General features: G+C 34.3%; 1 protein-coding gene across 1 annotated transcript; it reads left to right on the top strand.

Moving 5' to 3' along the window:
* The first annotated feature begins 883 nt into the window (after positions 1–883).
* On the top strand, positions 884–21,579 carry LOC105441741. Its single transcript, XM_030985298.1, has 12 exons — positions 884–1,103; positions 5,317–5,426; positions 11,713–11,990; positions 13,126–13,237; positions 14,361–14,637; positions 15,649–15,804; positions 16,272–16,461; positions 17,404–17,511; positions 18,557–18,698; positions 19,245–19,346; positions 19,980–20,117; positions 21,179–21,579. Exons 2-12 carry the CDS (start codon positions 5,334–5,336, stop codon positions 21,299–21,301), a joined length of 1,719 nt encoding a protein of 572 aa, XP_030841158.1. The 5' UTR covers positions 884–1,103; positions 5,317–5,333; the 3' UTR covers positions 21,302–21,579.
* The last annotated feature ends 1,140 nt before the right edge of the window (positions 21,580–22,719 follow it).

Genomic DNA, 22,719 nt, shown 5'->3' with positions numbered 1-22,719 from the left:
TCAATAAAAGAACACCCGCATCTAACACTAGATTGCAAAAAAAGATCAGGCAGTCGGTATCAGCTATATGCAGCAAATTTGATTTTGAAAAGGGAAAAGGGACCTCCCTTAAAAAAATAGAGATGTAGATGTCAATTTAACATTTTGAACTTGACATAGACCATCCTAAGTGCATGTTTTTGTCAGCTATCTCTTTTTGTCTGACTTTAGTTTTCCGAAGGTAGTTGTTGCCAAGTGTCGAATAGGTGATCCGCAGGATACATGTCGACCTAAAATGTTAGTAGGTAATATACCATTCTTTAAAAAAAAAGCAGGCCTCATTTCTGGGCCCTGTTTCATAAACTTGTTATCAATGTCAAATGCTAGATTTCTATGACAAATTTGCTCTCAGCCAATCAGATTTCATGATTTCAGTAGCTTATAACAGTAGCTTGTAAGTTTTATGAAACATTATACTGTTGCCCATAAACTTGGAATAATTTTTCTTATCTATTTTAATGAAGTGATTGTGAGAACGTTGTTTATTCATGATAGATGAAGTGTATAGTATGTATATATCACATCAATGTAAAGAGTCACAGTGAGTGATCAGTAACATTCAGAGAAGAAATAAACTATAGTTTCACTTTCAAGTATAAATTATATTCTCGCAATCATTTCTTAGATAGAGGTAATAAAAACGTATACCAAATGTATGGGCAACATTACAGATCAGGAAACTGTAGAGCTAGGTTTCTACCCTTGAACACATCACAACCGCCCACCTACGCTGTGTGAACAAACATGAGTTATTGAACGAGGGCAGTGAACAAGAACGAGTACAAATAAAAATATGTTATTTTCGCATAATAATTTTAACGGTCCCCTGGGAGGCTTCCTTAAACCTCATTCGAGGGGAAAATTCTCTCATTTCGTTCACAATCAGATATGGAGTAACAACCTCAAGACACGCATCGCTCGAACTACCAACTAATCAATTTATTGGAGGTATTTTGTCAACAGCACTTAACTCTCACGAGGGTCAATGCTGAGTTCAGATTTCTACAGCTTTAGGTGTTGCCGATTTGAAGGTTTTTCAGGGCATCTCTGTCGCTAAAATAGGGGTAAGCTTACAAATTAATTCAACGGAATAATTTTACTTAATCTTCTAGAGATTAATCTCACTTGCAGGCGCTGTGATAAGAATTAATTATATTAAAAGGAAATGAAAGTTATAAACACATCGTAAGTCGCATACAGAGAGAGAGAGAGAGAGAGAGAGAGTGAGAGAAAGAGAACATGAATGGCATAGCAAGTTATATTTTTGGTTCAGCATGCTTAAGGGGTTGACTTATACAAATACAATAATGTAAAATAGTAAGCACTCCTGGTGATCAGAGCTGGTTGATAAAACTGATAATTATGGATGCACAGAAGAAAAAAAGTAGAACAAAAATTTAAGTGTAATTAGTGAAAGATAATCTATTCACCATCTTCCCCGCAGCAAAAAAAATGATTAGTGTCCACCACAGTGTGTAATCATCATGACACAAATGATGATGTAGGTGGTCCTCATGATGATGATCATCATTATGCAGGTGTTGGTGATAATTATGATGATGTTGATGATGCTCACAATGATGATGATGATGATGATGATGTGGTGAACATGATAGTGGTGGTCCTAATGATGATGATCATGATGTTAGACAATTACGTCTTCCAAAATTGAGAACGACACAAGGTCAATTTTCATTGTCTTTTGTGGGCAGTACATTTTGGAATCAATATTTGGACATCCCTTACATAGAAAGATGTATATGGGACAACACACATGGTGTCGGGGCTAGTACTACCCTGATTTCCTTATCTTTCTATGCTCATTACTCAGCCAGTATACATTTTCTTCCAAAATTGTTTGGCACATGACATTTATTTGTGTAAGTGTAAGTTTCGTTAGATTCTGTGAGAATTCATTTTCTTTTTTTTACCAGAACTCAAGTTTATCTTTAAGTCCACTCCAGTTCTCGACAGTCTCTTCCCAGTTGATTCTAGGTCTCCCTCTGGGTCTACTTCCTTCCACTCTTCCTTCCAATCCACCCTTTAAGAGGCTTTGGTGCCTTTTAACGTGACCAAAGTATTTGATTTTTCTCTCCTTAACTAATCCTACTAGTGCAATTTGTTTACGCCCTGTCATGTGCAATATCTCTTTGTTGGTTTTCATTCGAATCCAGGATATTTTCATCATTATTCTTTAAATCCACATTTCAAAAGATGTTATTCTGTTTTCCACGGTCTTGCTTATTGTCCATGTTTCTGCTCCATACAATAGGACAGACCATACATAACAGTTTACTAGTCTCAACCTAAGCGCAAATTTTACCTTTCTATTTGTGAATAATCCTTTCATTGCCAGAAATGTATTCCGAGCAAGTTCTATTCTTCTTTTTATTTCTGCTTCGCATCTGGCATCATATGTGATATTTTGTCCTAAGTATATGTAATTACTGACTTGCTCAATGATATATTTACATTATTAGTTTGTATATTGCAAGACATTGTTGAGTATTCTTGCTTTTTAAAGTATCGATTGTAATAGAGTAAATTCATTATTTTTTTTTTGTTACGTTTTCTCAACTGATTTGTACCAATATACTTCGTTTAGCTGTTTTAGGGGTTAGGCTCGACTAGCACATGTGCTATTATCTGGCCCTTTTACCAACCAATAGTTTCTCTTCTTGTATATGTAAAATCATTGTATGGAATGTATTTATTGCTGTTGGTAAATAAATCAAATCATATTGATGATGATAGTGATGATGATGGTAGGGTGAAGATGATTATGATGATTTTGTTGTTGATGAAGATAATGATGATGATGATGATTAATGTTGGTTATGATGATGATAATATTTTTGACATTGATGATGGTGAAGCTGATAAGGATGATGATGGTGCGATATTGATGATGATGATGATGATGATTATGATGATGGAGATGATGGAGATGATAATGGAGACGAAAATTATGATGAGAATGATCATAAAGAAGAAAATAAAGGTAATAAATATAAACGATAATCTGCACACTCTATTATTACATAAATAATAAAGGAAGTAATAGCTGGTAAACAGAACATTTGCGTCCAGTGACAACAAAAATAACATCCACATGATTCGTGAGATTACTACATGAAATTAGAGCAGAAGATAAATAAAATTACGATTAGATAAATGTTTCAAAAAAATGATTTACCAAAATATACACACAGTTTTGTCCTTGTGAAGCTCAAATATTTGTCTGAATAAAGCGCATTGAGGGATTTAATTATACTAGGGTCACTAGATGTATTGTTGCTAATCACAACCATGATGACAGCAATTATTATTGTTTACCATCTACCGGATATATTAGGGGAGCGTATTATACCCTGATCAATCATCATCCAAGCGATATTAGGTTGTCCGGATTATATTGTCCCAGATAAGATAATCGGTTGGACCTGCTACCCCCCCCCTTTTTTTTTTTTTATTGCTCAGACATGCGCATGCTCGCATCGGAAATTATCTGGGGATAGTCGTCTGAGCCGCCTCTGAGCTGTAAGATTAGGGATAGTTATCCCGGCTTTTGAAAACTTTTCAATTGCATGCAGATTTACCCATTTTAGACGCTAAATCCGACTAGGGTAGTTACTGCACCTAGCTATATTTGTTTTGTTCAAGTAGATTTAACCAGAAGAGAAGGTATACTAGAGTCCAAACTGACTGCACCTAACTTTACCAACCTAACTTAATCTTACTGATTAAAAGTGTCAATAATTGAAAGACATAGTAGAATCTGTTTCCGTTGAAAGGGAAATTGACATATTTATGTTGATTTTATATTAAGTAACGACAATATTAATAATGACAATCAGAGGGGACGTCAGGAAGCTTTCTTAATTAATTTGGTAGAGCCTTGAAAATGTGTGACTGGTAAAAAAAATTAAAATAAAATCAAGTAAGAGTATAACAATTTTCATAAAGCGCTGGAGGGCACACTCATCCTCCTCCTTCGAGAGGTGACAAAATAATAAACAGCGAGAAAGGAGAAAAGTAAAAGGGAGAAGGGAAAAAAGAAGAGAAAAAATAACAATTGGACTACCTCCCGCACCCCCTCCTGGTTTTGGGGGAATGGGAGGGGCGCTAGTAATGACATATATTAAGGTATGTTGAAATTCGTTATGACCAGCAAACCAGACTCTCAAATTATATGAAAAAATTATGTTCTTTTGTCTCAAAATATCATTTATTTATTTTCGTCATATCAAAGAAGTATTAGGATACCATGCCATCATGAGTGTTTTTATTGTCTAAATAACGAAACAAATTGGCTGCCATTACTAATTGAAAATGGTACTCAAAAAGTGCATTCCCTTTATTTGATATCAAAACAAATACACAAATTTCGACCTCCCCATTAGGTTATGTCAAGTACACCTGAACTACAGAGGAAAGTAGGTATATGACGAACTAGCTGATTTATTGACCACATGAACAATAATTAAACAACAGAAATTGTGTGATTCCTGGATGAAAAAAATATTTGAATATGACTCAAGATTATTTCAACGAAAACCAGATGAGCATAATGGTACATATCGACGATAAACAGTGTGATATAGTAATATTTTACGAGTTATTGTAGCTTATTTACAAGTTTATAATTCCGAAACGGAAGTTGCTGGATTTTATTCGACACAACAGAAATAATTTCACAATACAGTGCGTAATGTGATTTATGTGTATAGAAATGACACGGGTTACATGAAATACCATACGGAGGGAATGGAGGGGAAATACCCTTTCAACCGTCCTTTGTTATGAAATTCTCTCTCTCTCTCTCTTTCTCTTTCTCTCTCTTTCTCATAGTATAGTTAGTCATTTACTTGGCTTAATGGTTCGAGTCCCAGCCGGCACTAAAGTCTTTTGACAATCCATAAAGCCAGGTGCAAATGAGAACCTGGCAATTGTTGATGTCATATCAATTGCAGGGCCGTTAGGATGAATAGCATTGATGCTGATGAGGCTTTCCTGGGTAACATTATTATTTTTATTTTTATTTTAATCAGGATTTTTATTATTAATTTTATTATTTAATAATTGTTATAATTAATATATTTTTTTTGTTATCATTATCATCATAATCATTATTATTATTACTATCGTATTATATGCGCTATATAAGCATAATATATTATCTTCATCACGTGAACAAATTACAGTGACACTCTAACAACTAATCTCAAGTAAATATTTGCTATGGCTATTAAAGTGAAACCCATAATTTTCTTGCAGGAGTGTAACGTGAGACAATGGAGGACGATACTCAAGATAAAATCCATGAGGGATATCTCATCACAGGAGAGCAGAAGAATGTCGATGGGGGATCCACTGTTGATTTCAAGGTAAGAAAGGGGGTCCCAGCATGTATGAAATCGGAGAATTACAAGCGGACAAATTTCAGGAAAACTTCTATCCGGACGATTATTCCAATATGATACTTTCTCCAAAACAATCACTACTATTCTGATTAGTTTGTCCAAGGACCACTTGAACCGTATATAAGGTCTTATGGAAAGTTGCGTGCGCATGACAATGACATTGACAATTTATTCCCATGTCACCCACATTGGGGTATTGTAGAAGTTTACAATCAGTTTGAATTTGTCAATTCAACACTGTAAAATATACAATACAAATCGAATTAATGTTAATCAATACAAAATAAGACTATCGAAAATAATGAGAAAAATAATGATGATAACGATAATAATAATAATAACAATATTGATAATAATAATTATAATAATTAAAAACAAAACGATAGTAATAATTACAACGATTATTCATGACGAAATTAATGGAAGCAAATGAAAAAAAGAGTGACTGGCACCAGTAAATTGATATTTGAATTAATGAATTACTGACAAAAATTCTTGATATCAATTGAATAATTTGATATAAGACAAAAAAGAGAAACATGAAGTTAATATTGAACTCATGTTAATATTAAACACATGTTAATATTGAACTCATGTGTATGTGCGTGTGTGTCTGTGCGTGCGCGCGCGCGTGTGTGTGTGTGTGTGTGTGTGTGCGTGTGCGTGTGTGTATGTATGTATGATTCCAAGTTATTCAGTTTCAAAGTACCTAAGTTCTATTTAGAAATGATCAAAGCATGGGAAGAGTTAGAAGGTTGTAGGAATTTTGAAGAAAAGAATAATCAAATTATTTTTAACAATTAAGATTTCTTATTGAAAAAGAAAATGATTTTTGATGAGGAGTTTTTTACACGCAATATAATTTTTATTCAAGATATTTTTGCTCAAATTGGCATGCGGGCAATATCTCATTTTCAAAATTTGGGGTTAAAAGGAAACAAAATTGTTGATGTATGGAATATTGGGGAAGCTATTTTGAGAAGCGGTAACTCCCCACGAATAAAAATGTTTAATACAATTATTTTTGCATTGAAATATTGGATATATAGATGCAGGGGAAAGTCCGTAATATTGTCTTTGGGGGAGTTTCAAAAAGAACTGTTAGAATTTAGGGAAGAAGAAAAGAATATTGCAGGGAGGGCGGGTAAATTGGCCTTACATTTACAGAAGTGGGAACAAGTAAAGTTTTCATGAATTTTTTACACTGGATTATTGTAGCCTCGTTTAAATGATTTTGTTTTAAATGTTTTAAATAGATTGTTTCGGTTTTGTCTGTCGCTCCAATTTGGGGTATTCTGAGGGGGCTAGGAATAATGTGGAGTGTGGTCGCATGATGGGGAGGGGGAGGGGGTAGTAGTAGTAGTAGTGTGTTTGGTTGGATGGGGTTATTTGTTTTATGATACAACTGATTTTATTTTTGTTTTCATCAATTGTACAATGTATGTAATGTAAATATTTTGAATTATGTCAAGGGAAAAAAAAATGTACTTTATTTCTAAAAATTAGTTTGTATTGTTTGGAATCAATAAAAAAAAAACTATTAGTGTACGTATGTGCGATTTGTGTGTGTGTGTGTGTGTGTGTGTCTGTGTATGTGTGTCGGAGGGGAGGGCTGCAGCCCCCTCCCGAGAAATTCGAAATCACCCAAATTTAGGCACCTCTGATTATCTTTTCAACTTTACTTGATGAAAAAATGAAATTTTGAATATAATAACATGTCAATTGAAAGGTCATATTCTGGAAGGCAGCCAAGATCAGAATGTTCCGGTACATCACGTATGTGAAGTGTAAAGTCTACTGCAAGCAGTGCAAAGGCTGAGAAGGTGTTTTTGGTACAATTGTTTACATTTCCATTGTTAATTTCAATGTGCAACATCTCATAATTTTGATCACAACTGGAGCAAAACGTAAATCATTGTATGTGAAGTGTAAATTTTACTGCTATCAGTGCAAAATGCTTAGAAGATGTTTTAACACAATAAATACCTTTTCAATTTCAAAAAAAAAAATGTGTGAAAGGTGATATAGGGAATAGCTCTGTAATCTAGTTTATAAGTTGCCATATATTGAATACTCTTGATGATGAAGTAAAGTGGGAAAATAACGACTATTAGTTGTCAAATCGACTTTAGGGCTATAGAGCCCAAAAGTAATAGTCTTGATTTTCAGACAATTGTACTGAATGGTCATACGTTTTATGCTGCGCAAAGATTCAATCAGTTTAATCTTGGCCATCACAAGAAGTGGGTTATTGATGTAGACAAATGCTCATGTACCCTTTACAACTCTTTTCATGTATGTTATTACCAAAGAACAAAAAAGCCAGTCAGTCAATCAATAGTGTCTGACAGTGAAGTCTAGCAAGTAAACGGGTTTCCTTGCATAATTTGAATATGAGGACACTGCTAACGTTTAAATTTCACAGATAGGACATACATGACATATTCATAATTCCTGCAAAGTTCTACAGCATTTGAGGTTGGCTGCAAAAGGGACATAGTACCTTTAACGGATGCCCACTTGCACTAATGCTGATGAAATTTTACTTTAAAAACAATATCAAGATGTTTATTATTTTGTTTGTAAATCAAAGTAATCAGACAGAAAGGGTTTAAATAAAAAATGACAAAGTTGATAATTTTTTCGTGTTTCTTTTCCAAATCCAAACGCGCAAACTGAAAGCGGATACATGAAGTTTTCTGTTTCTATTCTATGAAAACAGAAATATTGAAGATGAAGTAAATACAAAACCGAAAGAGAACAATGATTAATGGCAATGCTGCAATATTATCACTACACACTTCTTTAAGTATTTATAGTATACATGTATAATAGAATTTTACTCCGCCTTTTAATCCATTTCATGTTACAAAAAATTGAAGTATTTGGCTCATCTATTATTACAGTATAGTTTATATAAATAATGAAGGCCATGTATGATTCATGGATGATAAATTCATTTTTGATGTAATTTGATAAATTTGATGACGTTTCATTGTATCTATATAATTAGTCCAAGCATCACAAAGTAATACAATTGATAACATCTATCAAAAAAAAGTTCACTTATTCTACTTCAATGTATTTCTTTCTCGACATATTAAAACAGTATTAGTGTACCATTCCACCATGGGTGTTTTTATTGTCTAAATAATGAAAAATAAATAATCTGCCATTACTAATTCGAATTATATTCATTAAATTGATACTCATAAAATTACATACCTTTTATTTGACATCTAAACAAATACTTACATTTCGACCTCCCCATTGGGTTATGTAAAGAACAACTGAGCTACAGAGGGAAGTAGGTCTATAACGAACTAGCTGATTTATTGACCACATGAACAATAGATAAACCACAGGGTTTGTGTGATTCATGGATCAAAAATATTTGAATATGACTCAAGATTGCTTCAAAGAAAACCATATATAGAACATTTGTCATTTCACCGTTTTTAAGTATTGTGACTCGGCCTGTATATTACAGTTTATAATTGAATATTTGTACTACCTATGTAATAACATCATTTGGCAATTATACGTATGATGAATAATATCTAAGATATAAAGTAACCCTTCAAAACAACATCCCAGACAATCGCTTCAAGTATGCCTGATGACACCAGGGACATTTTAGGTCCTATTCATTTCATGGCTCTACGCCATACTGGTTCAAAATTGCTCACTAAACCGCTACAATAGAAGCATCAAGGTAGCTGCATCATTGAACCTTTGTTCAGGTGCAGCTCTGACAAGTTATTCATGACAGTAGAGGTTAATATTGCCACCTGAATCTCGCGGTTCAATGCTGCACCTATTTAACTAAGGTTTCGTCCTGGGGACAAATGTGAACCTTTTGATGTTGAAATTTGATCCCTTTCAGGGATTCTGTTATTTTGATGTAGATTAGGACCATTATTAATTGTAAAGGTGTGTATTTGTACGACTATCCCACAGAAAAAAAATCATCCTTTCATAAATAAATTAGGTTTATCCTTTTTTCCACCCACATTTATAACATCGCGCATTTTTCCATAACTTTAAAGATTCATTGATGATCTATGAACGACGACGAAGACGACGGCGATGATGATGATGATGGTGATGTTAACGTTGATGAACTAGGATGATGTACAATACGTACAAATCGTATTTAAATTTACACAATATTTGTTAAATGTTATCAATGCAATGTTATGCCATGTACTTTTTACTCTGTAAATTGAACAATTTCAGCTTTTAGCTGTATGTCCGATGATTTTTATCTCAATAAACCAATACAATACAATACAATACTTTATAGCCATTTTAGTATCATCCTGTGACTATTTGACTTAGTACTCTGTTGCTAATACAATTGGAAAATTAATGGCAATCTCCTATGGCATTGTAATATGGATCAGTCCGAGAAATGTATTGGTATTATCAATCATTTGTTTGTTTGGATTGTTGTCAGTTCACAGTGTTCAATTGCTTATGAGGCAACTATCAATATTTCTCATGGCCCGATTTTTTTGGAATAACCCCTCCATTAAAATAAGCAACAATACTCAGTACAAGCACACATTTGGTATAACAATGGTATTCAATATCATAAGGATTTACTTCATGAGATTGGTAACTTACCCACTTTTAATGAGTTTTGTCTAAATTACCCTGGGATAACATGTGATGTTATGAATTATTTTTCTTTGATTCATAAAATTCCCTCTATTTGGAAACAACAAATTCGCAAAGCACTTTTGTGTCAATCAAATTTGTAAGACTCCAAATTCAGAAACGAAATGGGCCATGCACATGAATGAGGCAAACCTGAATTGGATTATTACTTACCGTCTTACTTTCAAGGCAACCTTGTCCACTTAATTAAGATATTTCCAAGTTCAATTCATTCATCGATACCTCCCTTTGAATGAATTTTTAAAAAAAATCTATTGATTCAAAACTTTGTTCGTGGTGTAAAACATGATGAAGAGACATTTTAACATCTTTTGGGAGAATTGCAGAATTGTTGATTCCTTTCGGTCAGAAGTGCAGAAAAACATACTACACAAGGAAATGCACAATAGTTTCATTATTACCAATAGAGATGAATATCTTGGCATCATAGATCTCGCTAATTTTGCAGTTTCTCATGCCAAATATTATCTCTTTTGCTGCCGATGTAATAAGACATTGCCCGATATCTATCACTTTATTAGTAAATTAAAATTAAGTTGTGCATGCTATTGAAAAATCAAATTACTACCGGTCGCGATAGACTTGACTCTTTAAAAAAGAAATGTGTCCTTTTGGATTTTAAATTGTTTGTGTGATATATTCTGGATAAACAAATTTTCTCATGTGTGTTTCTATATATACATGTAATATGAATTGTTCAGTATATGCTGAATTCCTTTGGGGTTTTTTTTTGGTCTAATTTTAACAGACAAAGTCACAAGCACACCTTTTCTGGATGGTGATGTTTTTCCTGACGCGCACCTTTTGTGTACGGAGATAACATGTCTTGCTTTTTCTGCCACCATCCAGGAGGCGTCTTTCAGTGGATTTTTATGAGCTTCTGAGGCATCCTTTCCCATCACAGCTTTGTATTAGATTTTTATATTTGGATGGTCGCTGCCTATTTAACCTCCTTTATGGCATAAATGACTTTGTCTCTAATTTTTTATTTGAATTGTACTTTAATATTTTGTCTGTTTTTTTATTTTAATTTTTTTGTTATTTAAAAATGCCTGCATTGTAATATTGCATAAGGTCAACTGATGAGTGTGAAGGAGCTGGTGGTTATATTTTGAATGTTTTGAGGTTTCGGGGTCTAACCGATATCACAAGAATATTTAATATCAAAAGCTCCTTTAAATAAACATTATCCTTCTAACTGGATTTAAAAACCAGTCAGTTAGGTCTCTTTATCTTCTTTTTGGGGGAGTACATCAGCATGCTGGACGATGGTAAATGGGTAATCAAAGGATTTTTGTAATCATGCCAGGTTATTGCTCATTCTCTCTCTCTCTCTCTCTCTCTCTCTTTCTGTTAATACAGCGACAGAGGTAAATTCTGTAGCCATCACCATAATACATGAAATATTATGTAAAGAAATATTGTGCTTATATTTTATAGCCTATAACCTGCCTTCAAATTTGCCCCACTCCCGATCTCTACAACACATCCATGTCGGATTCGCCTGGACAAAGCTCATGCAATATGACATATTGTCTCTTTCTTTTACTTATAACTATCAAAATAGAAACGGAATAAGGTCTACTTCATTCTCTGGAAGCGTGGAAAACATATTTACAATCTAGAAGGTTTCGAGAATGAATCGAAGGTCAAAGGAAGGAGGAAGAGCTCCATCAATGTCTTTGGAGGAAGAAGGAAATCAATCACTTCTAGTAAGATCCCATCTCACATGCTGACATCAAAGGTCAACGTTCATTGTATGGACATGAAGATAGGTCGAAAGACAAATCACGTGATCATTCTCATACACGCCAAGATCCCCTATTACTTCAAAACACTGAAAGAGTAAGTGTGACATTTAGCAATTTTTTTCAGCTTTAAGGTACTATGTCCCTTTTGCAGCCAACCTCAAATTCTGTAGAACTTTGCAGGAATTATGAATATGTCATGTACGTCCTATCTGTGAAATTTAAACGTTAGCAGTGTCATCATATTCAAATTATGCAAGGAAACCCGTTTACTTGCTAGACTTCACTGTCAGACACTATTGAGTGACTGACTGGCTTTTTTCCTTCTTTGGTAATAACATACATGAAAAGAGTTGTAAAGGATACATGAGCATTTGTCTACATCAATAACCCACTTCTTGTGATGGCCAAGATTAAACTGATTGAATCTTTGCGCAGCATTAAAACGTATGACTATTCGGTACAATTGTCTGAAAATCAAGACTATTACTTTTGGGCTCTATAGCCCTAAAGTCGATTTGACAACTAATAGTCATTATTTTCCCACTTGAAGACATTTTCAAGCCCCACCTTTTTTAGGGAAGTTCTAAATTAGCATTATCTTTCAAATGCAGTTGGAATTTAACTTTTTCATTTTTGGGGCCTGCAAATGGGACATAGTACCTTTAAGTAAAATATTTGGAATGGCAATGTAGATTTCCACCTAGACGCCTTCTAATGATTTTATGAAACACTGCTCAACGTTATGAAATTGATCATTATTCAATCAGAAATGTATACAGAAAAATCCTGACTATCAAACAATTTTGATTTCTTTTTTTTTTGTCGGGGGATTCATTTTGAGGATTGTATGACGGGGTCTTCTGTAGAAACAAATATCCCTTCACCTAAATATTACTCTCAGGTTCCTCTCGCTTTTCTTGTGATTTTTATAATATTCTTTTTGTATAATATTAGGTATGTTATCCGTTCTCTTTGAAAAACCTTTAAAACAAGATAACCCCCCCCCCCTTGTTGAATTTTAGCTGGATGTAGTGGTGGTAGTGGCAGTAGTGGTGGTAGTGGCGGTGGTGGTGGTGGTGGAGGATTGGTGGATGTGGTGAAGGGTCGGTATGGTGGAGGAGAGGTGGTGGTGGTGGTGGTGGAGGGTTGGTGGTGGTGGAGGGATATAGGAATGAACTCGCATGACGGTTATTCTTGATTTTTTGTTTGATTTTTTTATTTCTCGATAGGGAAGACATCAAGCCTTGGTATGAAGCTTTTTCTCGTGTTTCTAAAGATATGGAGACGAGGAATACAGACAGAAATCCTTCGGAAGACGTGGTCCTTCGTGCTAAAAATCCTGTGAGTCAACTGCATTGTTTCCTTTATGATAATGATAATGATGGTAATAATAATAATAAGCAATGATATTAATAATAATGATAACTTTGTCTGTAATGATAATAATTATAATAATGAAAATGATAATTATAATAATAATGACATTTCCAGAAAAATTGTCCTTTTATAATTGACATTCTCTTAAAGGTACTATGTCCCATTTGCAGGCCAAAAAATGAAAAGGTTAAATTGCAACGGCATTTGAAAGATAATACTCATTTAGAACTTCCCTAAAAAGATGGGGCTTGAAAATGTCTTCAAGTGGGAAAATAACGACTATCAGTTGTCAAATCGACTTAGGAGCTACAGAGCCAATAAGTAATAGTCTTGATTTTCAGATCATTGTACCGAATGGTCATACGTTTTATGCTGCGCAAAGATTCAATCAGTTTAATTTCGGCCATCACAAGAAGTGGGATATTGATGTAGACAAATGCTCATGTACTCTTTACAGCTCATGTTATGTATGTTATTACCAAAGAAGAAGAAAAGCCAGTCAGTCACTGAATAGTGTCTGGCAGTGAAGTCTAGCAAGTAAACAGGTTTCCTTGCATAATTTGAATTTTACGACACTGCTAACGTTTAAGTTTCACAGATAGGACATACATGACATATTCATAATTCCTGCAAAGTTCTACAGCATTTGAGGTTGGCTGCAAAAGGGACATAGTACCTTTAATGTTTGTTTACTCATATTTACATTGTTATATTTTTTGTGAATTACCGAATAAATAATAAATAGATAATTAATCAGGTAGCATTATATATTACCTTAGCTAAAACCTCACTGTCGATAGGGCAGTTCGATAATTTCACCCTACAAGTACACATACAATACATCTGTGTAGATGGTGGAATATATTTTAAGGGCTTCCTGATAACAATTACCTTTTCCTGTGGGTACATTTCGAAATTGAGGGCGATTTGTCTTTGATTGATTGAATTCCGCCGGGCTAACGTTGATAAATTGTGACCGGGTTTCCCAAATAATATTGTTCAACAAATATCGTAGCTAATACCAGGGGAGCAAACGTTCCAAACCTCATTAACTGAAAAAACCTTTGTAATAACTATTCAATTTCAGAACCACGATAGCACGGCGAGTAGGGACAGTGGTCGAAGTTCGGATGCATCCTCCGTGCGATGGTCGCAAGGTTCGTCTGGTAGTTGGAATAGTGACATCATGAGCAGCTGTCCTCCATCACCATCGTTCATGCCGAATAACATCCGGTTCGAGATGGATGAAACGGAGGACCACGGGGAGGACGATGATGAGGATCACATCACGCCGTTATCATCGGCGCAGAAAGCTCGACGAACACTCACAAATTCGGTTATCTACAAGAGTGTTGAAAGAAGCAGTAGGTTCTACTCATTAAGTATAACATGTAGATTCTCTTTTACAAATCTCGAATTTTACACTGAATAAACAAAATTTAACTAAATTTCCGAATAATGACATGACAATAGTAAAATACTGCTAATGCACGAACAAATAAAATATGAACGTCAGAAACTATAGCATCCAATGAACAGTTATTACACACAAATGAAAAATCATACTATTTATATCAATCGTATTCCGATTAATAATTGCCACAAAAATGACTGAAGATTATCTGAAAAATGTGAATATTGTGGATGTTCAGTAAATTCGACTTTTAAAGGAATAGTTGAGTTCTTGTTTAAGACCGCAAATGCCTTCAAAGTGCATGGTTATTGCTCTTATTCTTTATTTGAGACATTTCTAGTGCCCTTCTAGAACCTACAAAAGCTATGAAGGTAATTTTAGACCCCAAAATGTGTGATTAATAAATTAATTAATAATTACAATACACGGACCGGCTGGTTTTGCGTGTTATAACCAACACGTAAAAGCCATCAAAAAGCCAATATTGTCATTGGCTGGAATAAAACGTATATGGTGGTATATAACGTATTTCGTTTTTCAACGGCTGATTCAAAATTACCAAATATTTAAAAAAGTTGGTTATATTTATGGATATGTCAGCCGTCTCTGAACCGATTTCGATCAAACAAAGATGATTTTGTCATTTTAATTGTATATTCTTTCAAATTTGACACCCAGTTTTATATCATCTCACAAATAAATAATTTTGTGTAGGGTGCCCTCTGCAACAAAACTCAACTATCCCTTTAATATCTTCTGACTCAAAGAAACATTTGCAAAACAAATTGTAATTTTGTTGGTGTCGTGTCCAACTTTGTAAATGATTGACAAAAAAAATTGCAGTTGATATTGAATTCAACCTTTACAAATTACACTTGCTGATAAAAGAAGCATTAATACAATTTAATGACAAAAAGGACGGGTATAACATTACAAAATGTTTTTGTCTTCGCTCTCCTAGACTCGTCTGATGGATCTAAGAAGAAGTATGACTATACCGAGGCGAGTTCTAAGGTCTATGATGCTGTAATTCGAACAAGCTTCATTGTCGATGACGATGACAATTTTCCTCCAAGCTTCCCACAAAAAAGAAGAGGTCGTCGCGGTTCAGAACCAAGTAGGAAATTTAACATGGCTTAGTTTTCTAACTCTTTGCCTCTCTCTCTCTTTTCCCTATCTCTCTCTCTCTCTCTCTCTTTCTCTCTCTCTATCTCTTTCTTTCTCTCTCCCTCTCTCTCTCACACACACATACACACACACACCTTGTCTCTCTTTCTCTTCTTAGAGGATGTTGATAATACATATATATATATATATATTTTAAATACTGTGGACTTGCCCCAATCACGCTTTTTGATTAATGTTTTACTCAGACAAAAGTGCAACTACTTGATTTGGTTTCTCGATTGTGTACCGAGATATGAATTTACATATTTATTTATTTATTTTATGTATTTATGTATTAGTCTTCTTTTAGTAGGGTGGCATATTATGATTTTACTACCCATGAAACAAATGTTAACAATAAATTTACAGCACGCAGTATTAATGTGGTAAAATCTAATTTCTAACTCCACGTTTTAGATCTACAGGTACCGGACGTTTTTCGTGATCGTCATAAGCAGGGCCATTCTCCCAACCTAGACAGGGGAATAACCTCCGAGTGGCCAGCCCCTCCTCCCCCACTAGTACCAGACAAACACCCTTCATTCAATTACTCAAACGTCAATTCTGAACCTGTCTACGAAAAGTGTAAAGTAAAAGAAGACATCGGGTCAGTATAAATACACTGTGTAAACATAGATTTACATCTATATCTATGTATTTATTTCCCTCTCTTCGAATATCTGCCCCTCTCTTCCATTCCTTTTGTCTTTGTCTTAATTTGTAGTATATCATTTTTAATGTATACTCAGGTCTACCCAACACCAGCTCAGAAATGGTTCTCGAAAAAAAAGGAAGGGGATGCTTTGGGGGCTTAGGCGTTCTTGCATTCAAATTTATATTTAAACAATCTCTAAAAGCGCTACTCCACTACCTCCCCGCTTAATAGGATTCTTCACATTATTTCAAGCCCGTATTACCATAATTCTTTTGATATAAAAATCCGGTTACATTATGCCTGAACATAGTGTTTTCACCTTTATTTTACTCAACTTCCCAAATTGCTAGTTAAGTATATTTGGGATTATTATTTCATTATCATTAGTAGTATTTAGTATTATTATTTCATGATTATGTTCTTCTCGTATTGCCTGTGTACTTATGATGCACATGGTTGTACACGTTGTATATTTTTTCCCCTGGAAAACATATTTTAAAACAGCCGAAATAAATTGCTTTATCAATATACCATTCCAGTAACAATTTCATTATCAATTAATGTTCCTTCTTTATAAAGTTTAATATTTCGTAAGCTGTCAAGAAAATAATTAATATCAAAACAAATGTCGATCAGATGACGTATGTTTGAGATATATCTCATAATAATTGTAGGCGTTGTTGTACAGCTACAGCAGATTTTCTTTATATAATTGTTGACATATATCTATATGAATATGGCCACGCTACATTATGTAGATTTATATTCGAATTGCCTAATTTATATGATAATTGTTTTCCGAGGAATTTTCATAAGTTAATTTAACAGGTCTAATATTTCAGCGTGCTGTGATAGTGATTAAACAAATCTAACTTCACCACTCGCCTTTTACAGCCGTTTGATGTGGGAGCAGACAAAGGTAGCGGATGGCATCGTGGTTGAATTCTCTAAAGCTGAGTTACTGGATTCACTAATCCTAATCACCATCAATAATGAAGTATGGTATGTTTTTCATATTGAAACCTTTTGTTTGAATCAGAAAAAAAAATCCTAAGGTTGAAATAAGCTAACTGTTTGATTAAGCTTTTAATGGTGTCCTCATTTTGTAAGTCTCCTGTTATCCTTAACATTTCATTATTATTGGATAGGAACTCTTCCATCGGACCCTCAGTTCTTCTTCTGTTTCTCACACACGGCGTACTTGCCGTTAAAATTTAATTTTGTTAGGATTTTGGTTCTTACTCTGTCACCTTCCCGTAGCGTTATATAAAAACGTTCCTAAATTGTATAACTGTATTGCGAGGTTTTTGAAACGAACATGAATGCAGATTGCGGACAAGGAAGTAGGTGATTTTTATTCGTAGCATGACAAAGTGTTTGAATTGACATGATTGATGCATTGGTACAATAGCAGAATTTCTTCCAGACTTCGGTTCTTTATGGAATTCAAGGATCATTGGCTCCGAAGCCATGAAAAAAAAGTACATTAATCGTGGCAATAGAAAACGAAACGAATTATTAGAAAATTGTCAGATTGAAATTGGACAAAGAATAAACTGAATAAAGCAATTATTTTATCACGCATTTCGGTGTTAAATATTTTAGACAGAAGTATAGACGTTTTATGACACATTCCTTTAATTGTGTGATGTTTTGTCAGACCATGTGATATAATAAAAATCATGTAAGCCATGTTAGAGAATAACAAAAGAAGATATACTAAACTTCTATAATCATAGAATATAGCTATAACATTTGAGGCTATGAGAACATACTCATTCCATTTACCGTTTCAACTACAGTAGCCTTAAAGAAAAGGAAATCTGGATTATGTAAGGGCAATAAGGACAAGAATTCAAAGTTGTCCTCAATTCGGTTAGGTATCCGTTTAGCTTTAAGTTTAAGCTGTAAATCTTATACTATAATAATTATTTTCACACCAAACGATAAGGATAATTAGATCTGTATTCTTTTCCCTCATTATTACAGAGCAATAAAGCAAAACTATTAGCCTAAGCTAACCTAATCATGATTCTTTGTTTTTCAGGGTTGCTGGCTGGAAGAAAGACCTGAACAGCCAGTTGTATGGTAAGCTACATGTGGGTGATAAACTGCATCTAATTAATTCCCAAGTAGTGACATCGGCAGAACTAGCCCTGGAAATCATCCGAACAACAGCTATCGATGAGGTAATAATTCGAGTTTGAAAATGATGTTTTATTTACCCAGACGCAATTACAGAAGAATATTGAGTGAGGGGGGGGGGGCTTGAATTGGGACGGCTGTGACCATGTAACCTCGCTTAAACTGATTTAAAATGAAGCAATTCTTTATTTCGAGGGGGTTGACGACATTAGGGTCTCCCACTTTTCCTTTAGGACTAATACTGATTATCCTTTCCGGAATGATAACTGGACACTATGGAATTCAACATTTAACCCCCCTGTGTAATAGTTTGGCATGGAGGGATCAGACCACCCTGCAAGGTCACCGGCAGGTAGTTATCTCATCAAATCAGCTCTCAATTAACATAAGAAAAAGAGCCACGGGTACCGCTTAGACATTGTTGGCTGTATTGAGGGCGCAAGTAGCTATAAGTAGTGCAGTGAGGCTTTAAATTGTCATTGTAGAATGATTTTTTTTTTCTTCACTCGTCACAAGCCAGGATAAATCTCAGCATTAAATGTACTTCTATAGGTAGAATAATATTGAAATGTGTTGTTTCTATCCTTTAGATAAAAGTTACACTGTATCGGCTACCACATGCTCATCTACTGAACCTTAACAGATCTGATCACAATATCCAGTGGGGCATTCATCTCAAGTCTCATATCGAGGTAGGCACAATTTTTTTTACTTTATTTTTTTGGTTGGGGGGGGGGTCTTATTTACCAAGGGTAACCACAGACTTTTTGATAATACTGCTCTCTGAGGGAGTCATGCAATCATTATTACCACAGCATTGACAGGTACCCCTAGTACTCATGGGTCACGAGCAGCAAATATGAGCAAAAAATCTTGTCAAAGATGTCCATACAAAGATGTGAGCACATTGCAAGGTTCGAATAGTAGACCTTTGATATGGCAATGTTTGAGAGTCAAATGCCTTCAAGAATATACCACAATACCTCTTTTGTGATTTCTATTATAAATCGTATTGTACTATATATTTTGTTTCTTGTTATACAACCGTTTATATATCCTTTTATATATGTGGATGAGGCCTTTTGTGAAATGTTACCCATCAATTTACCCAAAGAAAAACATCATGAGCGTTTGAAGAGTTTGCTATTTAAAAGAAAACTTTTGAAAAAGAAGGACTTTTAATTTGTAAAATAAATCAATGTCAATTAGAAATACAACGAGTCATATTTGTGCTAGTTTTGGTAAAATAAAAGTGTATAAGTAATGTTTATAAGAGCTCAGCCATTAATACAAAATTTATTTTATTCAATCGTTGTCTCTGGCAGATAAAATCGCTGACGGATGGTCCTGCTGTAACAGAGGGACTTAAAGCTAAGGCTTCCTTCTCGGGGAAAACTTGTGACTGGGTCATCACCGAGATAAATCTCCAACGCGTTCCTCTCGTCAGGAATGGAAAAAATCAGGTAAACACGCCTTCATTGTTACGTGATATTTAGATATATTTAATACATTACTTATCGATAAGTCACATGGAATAACATAATATTCATTAACATGACTGCCATGAAACTTAATACAAACATACCATAGTTATTGATAAATGATGTAAATTATGATCACATCGTGTTCGTTTACACCCTACCTGTATCTAACCAATATGCCTACAATGCAGCACAAACATTTATACTAGGCATCTTCTCTGCTACACTTTATCAGCTACAAATTATCTCAATCCAAAGTGTCAGCATCGAGTTAAAATGTATCATCCTTTTTCTAGGTTAATCTTAAACAAATCATACAATAAAAACAGAGCATTTATAGCAATCCATCAATCTAGTCAACTAGTTCCGAGGCTCATAGAATGAATTGAACAGTTGAATTTCAATTAGTTCGTATCTTGCGTTAAAACATTTCCCTCACAACATACACCTTTCCGTCTTTGCTGCAGTTGCCACCTTCAATAATTTATTCACAAAACTGTATACTACTGTATCATAAAGGGATCAAATTTACTAATTCCTATCAATCATTAAAATTTCATTTTCGATTGACATGAGAAGCATTCATTTCCATCATAATATTGTGTAAATATACTGATCTTAGTACTGTTTATTAGTTTTTTAAGAAATAAACTCGCATGATTACCAAGGGAATAAACATAGCATTATAGTAGGACCTACATTCTTTAAATATAGGTTCCCCTTCCTTTTTCTTGGATCGTTTATTGTTGTTTGGCTTCCCAGTCGAATCGTTTTAACAATCTTTGAAAAAGGGAATCAATACTTTCTATCAGAAAGCTAGAATATAGACAACAAAATAGAGCAACCAAAATTTTCAGTTCAATCAACTGTGGATCATCTGAAGTGAGTTATTGTTCCCTTCCATGCGTACTAAACATATTTTTCCGCCTTGGTCGAAAATTTTCTAATTATTTAATCTCTTAATTTTGTTTGTATGGTGATCATTGGGACTATTATTTATGAAACGTATTTTTTTTTTCTCGTCGTTGTTGACAAATGTGTAGGATTTGGTGAAAGCTGAACTCGAAGCGGACCATTCAGAAGTCCCACTGGTACTACAACCTCATGACTTCATCAAGAAACTTGCTGAAGCTATTGAGAAGAAACGGGGCTCTCAATTCTACTGAAAGTCGTCACCTTCGACTGCCCTACGACTCAATCAAGCGATCATGGGTTCGACATCCTCAGCGGCATTCCTTGCCATCTTGAAGCAGAGCTACTTCTTACATTGCCGTTATATCTGCCATCTTGAATAGATCACAGAATGTGATAGTGTGGATATAAACATGTTCATATCTTTAATTACAGAGTTTGACATTTTTACAGGTCTTAAAATGGAAGTCCACTCTGATATTAAGTTGGTTTTTAATAGAAGCAGAAAATGAGAGGGACAGGTCAGTGAAAGTTTGAGCAAATTCCGATTAAAAATAAGATTTTTGTTATTGTTTATAGTTGAGATCAATCAAACACAAATTGTCAACTCTGTGACGTATCTTGCGAGGTCCCCCCCCCCCCATATGTACTAAAAATATCAGATAAATATTTATATTAAAGGGGAAAACGGAATAGAGGCTGTCATTTTGACTCATACGGTTTAATTTCATCTCATCTAATAGGTTTTTTTTAATGCTTAATTTCAATTTTTGTAATAGAAATGTTTGTTTAGCAATTGTTAAATACTTTCTCAACTCTTTCGCTCAAACGACTTCCTTTTTTCTTCTCCATTCTCCCCTTTCCACCGTCTCGGTCTTTCATCATGAAAGTATATTATTACATTAAACGTATAACTTTGTTTTGCAATTTCGATTTCATCTAACAATGACTTACAATATGTATTTCAGTTTTTTATATGTTTATATCTCTCTATATTTTTAACTTGTTTGTAAATTGAACATTTTCAGCCTGCGAGCTGCCTGTTTGATGTGATTTCGCAATAAACCAAACCAATTCAATCCAATTCAATTCGATTAAAAACTTTCACTTACCAGAAAACTGATGGCGGGGTGGACTTCTCCTTCCATGTCAATTCCAAACATACCAGAGTAGCAAATACCATAAATCTTCATATCGTTTCATGTCCCTGTAATTTAAATGTTCTCATTGTTATCAATGTGTCACATAATCCAAACATTGAAGCTGTGTATCGTAATCATGTAAAGAAAAATATGGACTTAATGGTTGATATATGTTTTAATACATATCTCCAAGCCGCATGAGACTAAATTCTACATACTGTTACACCGTGTGCTCAGATTAAGTGTTAACTGAGGGCATTTGTTTACAGAAAAATGCCAACTCTAATTCTTCTGGTGCTCATATCCTTGAAAAACAGAGTGGCAAACTTAGAAGAAAATAGACGTATTATTTCGAAATACTCTGTCTTGTCAGCCACAGTGCAATTAATTGAGTCATATTAATTGATCTTATATTTTGTTCAATTCAATACATTATCATCTAATTAAGATTGTTGTTTATTTTCACAACAATATTTATTGTGTATGTCATCGAAAAACATCATGTAAAACAACAATTATTTAACAGCCTT

Source organism: Strongylocentrotus purpuratus, unplaced genomic scaffold (genome assembly GCF_000002235.5).
Source record: "Strongylocentrotus purpuratus isolate Spur 01 unplaced genomic scaffold, Spur_5.0 spur5_scaffold_15, whole genome shotgun sequence".
In the NCBI taxonomy this organism is placed as follows: Eukaryota; Metazoa; Echinodermata; class Echinoidea; order Camarodonta; family Strongylocentrotidae; genus Strongylocentrotus; species Strongylocentrotus purpuratus.
This window is presented reverse-complemented; position numbering and strand designations above follow the sequence as displayed.

Excerpts from the sequence above, each read along its gene's own strand:
- LOC105441741 (XM_030985298.1), top strand. The coding sequence starts at position 5,334 with ATGGAGGACGATACTCAAGATAAAATCCATGAGGGATATCTCATCACA. Across the intron at positions 11,991-13,125 it reads TACTTCAAAACACTGAAAGA|GGAAGACATCAAGCCTTGGT; the intron begins GTAAGTGTGACA and ends ATTTCTCGATAG. Across the intron at positions 19,347-19,979 it reads ATCTCAAGTCTCATATCGAG|ATAAAATCGCTGACGGATGG; the intron begins GTAGGCACAATT and ends TGTCTCTGGCAG.